We start from the raw sequence: 6,511 nt of genomic DNA on the forward strand, positions 1-6,511 counted from the left end.
TGTGTGACTTGAACAAATTTATTTTATTTATTGAAACTAAATTAAACAAGATTTCTTACTGTGAAGTTTCTCAGAACTTTTAATATGTTATTGTGCATATTTAAGAGGAATTTATAGATGCAGTCTTTGCAAACTTTGTTAAATTCTGGGTAACATCCTTTGGGAAGTATATGATTGTATCACACTACTTATTTTCTGATTGCTCGCCTTATTCTCTGGATTCTTTTTTCTGGGTTTCCTGTCCTGTTTTTTTAGACTGGCATGCCCCTTTGTTCTCACTCCTCCTGAATGCCCATAAATTGGATGACATATTCTCAGAGAATCTTTTCTTTTACTCTCTTTCTTTCATCTTTTCTGGATAGTAACAACTTCCTAGTCTCATTTCTTGACTAATTATTTCATTAAACATCCTCTTGTGTTCTGGGTCTTAGGCACTCTGCTGAGTCCTATAGATAAAAAGATTAATAGGACTTTGCTCATGTGGAATTTGTATTTGTGACTTACATTGTTTTGTTAACACTGCTATTTTGATTCTCATCACATTTTGGTTTATTTTATGCTTTTTCATGTGTAGTAATAAAAGATGCTTATGGTAAAGATTTAAACAAACCCCACAGGAGGTAGGAAGTCAAAACAAAGTAATTCATTCCTACTGCTCAAAAGTATAACTGCAGTTAACAGTTTCTCTATACATCTGTCTAGCAATTTGTTATATATATACAAATATGTGTGTGTGTATGTATGTTTCATATAAATAGGATTCTGTTTTCTTAGTTTTCTTGACAGTGCCTTTAAATTGTTACTTAAGGTCTAGGTTATTGTTCTACTTGTATCTGCTTTCTTATTACATAGTATAGTGCCTTGTGTATGAGGAGTAATTCAATAAATGTTGGCTTTTTAAAAATGAAGGTATTTATCGTTCTAATCCTAATTTCCCTTGATTTTATTTAACCAAGTTTTAATTTTGAATATAATGGTAATAAACTTCAGAATAATGTTCTCTAACCAAAATGTAAATGATCAAATCCATTCATAGTCTTCAGAAACCTGGTCTTATTGCTTATGATCTACATAATTATTTTTTGTTTCTGGACTCTGGACCTCAACATGTAGCATCTCCTAGTTCCAGGGCCATTTGATTTTAAGGATCCACTCTGATCAGCAGCTTTTTCTTTCCCTAGTCTTTCTTCTCCTCCCTCCCACCTCTACGATCACTGTGATAGGATTATACAGGAGGCTACTTACAGGATTATTTCAAGATTCTGATGAACCATCTAAGCCATTTTAAAGAACAGTGTACTCCACTGAAAGTAAACAGTAATTTCCTTAGTTTTAATATCAACTTTCAATACCTTTGCCTCTTTAATCATTTGTTGTAATCAAATTGTTTTTAATTGTGCCTTTTGTCATGGGGTTTTATGACAAAGAGTTTTTCCAAGGTTAAGAAAGAATCCAATTCACTCTCTTCTCTTTTCTCCTTCCTTCACACTTAGCTGTTGACAGTGTCTTGAAGAGGATGACAATAATTGGTGTAATTTTATCCTTCCGATCACTGGCACAGGAAGCACTCAGAGACGTAAGAAGCCATTTTAAGTACATATTCTGTAGCCAAATAGTCCTTTTTAATTTCCCAGAAATTAAAAGTAACTTTTACCATTTATAGTTGGCAGTATTATAACTAAAATTCCAGTTTTCATAGTTTATGTGAAATAAAGCATATAGAAATCATAGTTACTATTTTTTGTTTTGGTGATATAATTCAGGAGATACAACTTGCCTGGATATTATGCTACTTTTCCAACTTTTTCTTCATTAACGCATTTTCCATTTTGACTATACTCAATTTGCCATCAAATGCATTCCATTAATGGGTACATTAGAAAATCATCTGAAAATAGACAGTAAAATAATTGTTTGAAAGCTGAAAGTAGTTGAGTGGTAACATTTCATAAATTTAGAGATTGCCTTTAAGAAATAATTGCTTGTTTTCCTGCCTAGGTCTTATCCTACCACATTCCTTTTCTTGTCAGTTCAATTGAAGATTTCAAGGATCACATTCCAAGGGAAACTGATATGAAGGTAGTAAAACTTCTATTTGTATTTTACGGTTTCTAAAATGGCATATTTAACTTATATATGAAGTGAAATTTAGTAAATCCTAAGCTATTATAAAGTTTAGAGTAATGTGTTAACATTTTTGCCTTTGAAAATGCATCTTTGAAAGCTCAGCACCAAAATACTATATAGGCATTTTGAAAGTCGGTCTTCCTTGATCACCTATAGCAATGTAAAATGGGTTAATATCAGTCACCTTTTTTTTCTTTTCAAAAAACATACGTCATATTTCCTCTTTTATTATATAAATATCAGTTTAACCTTTTACTATAAGAATGTAAATGTTTTAAGAGGATCTTTGTTATTATTTATACAAATTCACAAACAGTACAATTAATTGATTAAGGTCTCTGGGTTTCTTTAACTCCATGGTCTCACATGTTGCTGTGGAGGATTCTAAAAAAATAAAACAAACAAAAAACCCCAACAGAAAAATATACATCCTACTCAGAAGTGATTTTTTTTTTTTTAAAGCCACAAGTCCCAACCCCCATCAAAATAAAGAAAGGCGTATAATCCTCTATTTAGAAACAGAATTTTAAAAAACCCACCAACACCTGTTCTATTAACAGAATAGCCATAAGACATGAATTTCAGTCTCCTCCTCTTCACATCAGGGCCCCAGGCCTCTATAAGCCAGCTCCAGCTCCTCTGCTCCCTACAGGAAGCCTCACTGTGACTTTTTCGTGGGGAAGTGTGGAAGAGAGGGAGGGCAGGGCGGAGGCTTTGCATATATAATCATCATTTTCAGGACACAATCTGCATCTCAAGACAGACCCCCCCCCCCCAAAAAAAAAAAAAAAAAACAAAACCACAGTCCAACTCTCATGTCTCCCACACATTTGTGCTATATAAATTAAGTCAAGATTTAGGAGCACGGTTGGGTCTTCAAATGCTTAGAAACAAGGAGAAAAAGAAAAATAAGAGCCAGAAATGTGAAGTGGGAAACACCGGATGGATGGGGTTTGGGAAGAAGCCAAAATGAAAAAAAAATACAAACCCAATGGGCATCTTCCTAGTCCAGGCACACAAGTGTTTCAGTCTCAAAATATCTCTCTTGTAGAACTCCAGGGCTTCAGAGAAAAAAGTAAACTAAAACGAGTTAGCCTGACACATGTGTGTGTGTGTATGTATAATTTATATAATATATATACTCAGTAGAAAAAGACAAGTTGATGTCAAGTTTCTTAAAAAAAAAACAAAACAAAAACAGACAATATGAATGAAATGAGTATGAGTAACAGAGTGCTGTCAGAGGAGCGATGAGGCAAGACTGGGATAGGTTACAAAGTGTAAGAAGGGTGAAAAGGCTATTGTAGTTGGGTTTGCTTTTTTATATTTTGAAATAAAAACCAGATCACAGTATTCAAATGAAAGCTTAAGTGAAGGCACACATTTTCCTGAGCTCCCCAGGGCTGGAGGGATTGCTCACCCCCATCCCAACCCTCACTTCCAGGTGCACAGTAGCTCAGTCCCTCCTCCGGGAGGAGTGGGTGGTTGGCAGACTGTCCAGGAGAGGGGCAGGGGTTGCAGAGGTGGACACCCCCCGCCCACACACACACACACACACAAGAAGTGGGGAGGGGAAGGGAGCCAGGGGCTTCCGGTCATCGCCCCACCGCGTCCGTGGCCGGAGGGCAAACTGGGCAGGCGGGACAGACGGATGCTGCTGGCCTCACCAGACCTTCTCACTGTCCGTCATCACCAGAGGCCCAGGTTGATGCTCTCCAGGCCGTTCTTGGTGATGCAGGTCAGTCACCTTTTCCTTAAACTGATAGCTATTTATACATGGTCATAGTGAAGTGAAGTCACTCAGTCATGTCTGACTCTTTGCCACCCCACGGACTGTAGCCTACCAGGCTCCTCAGTCCGTGGGATTTTCCAGACAAGAGTACTGGAGTAGGTTGCCATTTCCTTTTCCAATACATGGTCATAAGCAGAATGAAAAAACCAATGAAATGAGAGTTGTTGTGTTTTAAATAAAGCTAAGTTCAGCTTTTTAAAATTGATGTTAAAAAGTCTTATAAAAGGATGTTAATTATGGGTTATAATTTTTAAATTAATATCCTGTTTTAAATAGAAAGGTTAGTAACGTTATGAGTCTTCATTTTGAAGATTTATTGGCAGCGAAATACAGCCACTGACTGAATCACAGCAAGTATTTACCAGTGGTTACACATCTAGAACAGGCTTCCCAGGTGGCGCTAGTGTGAAGAATCCACCTAAGAAATGCAGGTTCAGTCCTGGGTTGGGAAGATCCCCTGGACTAGAGCATGACAACCCATTCTAGTATTCTTGCTTGGAGAAGCCCATGGATAGAGAACCCTGGTGGGCTATGGTCTATAGGGTCACAAAGAATTGGACACAACTGAGGGGACTCAAGACGCATGCATGCACACACATCTAGTAAGTGAGCTATTTTATCCATATTTTCTAAATTTTCATGTTTCTTAAAGATTATTATTCTTAAAGATTACTATTTCTTAAAGATTATTATCTTCATGTTTCAGAAAGATTATTTTGTTTTGTGTAGTTTGAAAAGCCTTGACTTTAAAAAGTTATTTCTAAACTTTTTGTCTGGTGTTCAGCTGTTTTCTCAAATTTATTTTTGAGGCTTTTATCACTTGTTCCATCCTTCTCTTGCTCGCCTCACTTTGTTACTTTTCCCCTCTTCTCATCCGGATCCTGTAAGATGACCAAATTTTGCTGTGTACCTTCTCACATTTTCTGATTTGCTCTGTAATTATTCTTCATGAAAATCCTGGCTTTTTATATTTCTGCCTTTTGAAATCTATTTATCTTAAAGCCTGATTCAGTTGCCATCTCCTAAGAAATATTCCTGAATCCCCAAGTATTCATTTCTTCCTTTTCTTCCTTTTAGTATTATCAGAGAACTTTTTGTTTGTTCATTGTAAAATTAAATATATTCAACCTTGTATTATAGCTGGGTTTTTACAGTTAAATTTATATTAGATTGTAAAGCTGTTGTAATATCAAAAGCGATCCTGTTTAGGTAGTTTCTGAACTGAAATGTTGAGCAGTCAGAATATCCTTGAGATCCATATGTGATACCAAAAAACACTAGTCATTAGAACTTGCTTTATACGGTTTTAAATTAGTACTTCTTTAAAAATCTATTTTAATAAAGAATTTACTGTATTTAGATATACAACATGATTAGGCACTGAACTATGGTAATTTTTAAAGTATGGACGTAAACATAAGGTCATTAATTTTGATTCATTTTTTTTTCTCATACCTTTTGGCTTGATCTTGCTCTTACACCTATGTTTCCAAGAAAAATAATAGGTTTAGAATGATTCTATTGGAATTTGTCACTGCAAATACACAAGTTTTGTTTGGCCTGATAGTATAAAGTTATAATCAGCAACACATACACAGTACTAAGTCAGCTGTTCAGTGTAGTTCGTTGTACTGTATAGTTCCTTCTTCAGCCAAGTTTTTGAAATTCTCTAGAGGTTCATAACATTGTACAGGAGACAGAGATCAAGACCATCCCCATGGAAAAGAAATGCAAAAAAGCAAAATGGCTGTCTGAGGAGGCCTTACAAATAGCTGTGAAAAGAAGCAAAAAGCAAAGGAGAAAAGGAAAGATATAAGCATCTGAATGCAGAGTTCCAAAGAATAGCAAGGAGAGATAAGAAAGCCTTCCTCAGCAATCAATGCAAAGAAAGAGAGGAAAACAACAGAATGGGAAAGACTAGAGATCTCTTCAAGAAAATCAGAGATACCAAGGGAACAGTTCATGCAAAGATGGGCTCAATAAAGGACAGAAATGGTAGGGACTTAACAGAAGCTGGAGATATTAAGAAGAGGTGGCAAGAATACACAGGAGAACTGTACAAAAAAGATCTTCATGACCAAGATAATCACGATGGTGTGATCACTCAGCTAGAGCCAGACATCCTGGAATGTGAAGTCAAGTGGGCCTTAGAAAGCATCACTACGAACAAAGCTAGTGGAGGTGATTGAATTCCAGTTGAACTATTTCAAATCCTGGAAGATGATGCTGTGAAAGTGCTGCACTCAATATGCCAGCAAATTTGGAAAACTCAGCAGTGGCCACAGGACTGGAAAAGGTCAGTTTTCATTCCAATCCCAAAGAAAGGCAATGCCAAAGAATGCTCAAACTACCACACCATTGCACTCACCTCACATGCTAGTAAAGTAATTCTCCAAGCCAGGCTTCAGCAGTATGTGAACCGTGAACTTCCAGATGTTCAAGCTGGTTTTAGAAAAGGCAGAGGAACCAGAGATCAAATTGCCAACATCCGCTGGATTATGGAAAAAGGAAGAGAGTTCCAGAAAAACATCTATTTCTGCTTTATTGACTATGCCAAAGCCTTTGACTGTGTGGATCACAATAAACTGTGGA

The 6,511-nt window shown here is 36.4% G+C and overlaps 1 protein-coding gene across 1 annotated transcript in view; it reads left to right on the forward strand.

The window, feature by feature from the left end:
* The window catches only part of NCKAP1 (NCK-associated protein 1), a 126,088-nt gene that overhangs the window by 109,874 nt on the left and 9,703 nt on the right, over positions 1–6,511 (forward strand). Inside the window, exons 26-27 of the mRNA XM_010859741.1 lie at positions 1,494–1,576; positions 1,999–2,079. Coding sequence (XP_010858043.1) covers positions 1,494–1,576; positions 1,999–2,079 — 164 coding nt within the window. The remainder of the gene's footprint in view (positions 1–1,493; positions 1,577–1,998; positions 2,080–6,511) is intronic.

The sequence above is a fragment of the Bison bison genome, unplaced genomic scaffold, assembly GCF_000754665.1.
Source record: "Bison bison bison isolate TAMUID 2011002044 unplaced genomic scaffold, Bison_UMD1.0 scf7180017864459, whole genome shotgun sequence".
NCBI classification, from domain to species: domain Eukaryota; kingdom Metazoa; phylum Chordata; class Mammalia; order Artiodactyla; family Bovidae; genus Bison; species Bison bison.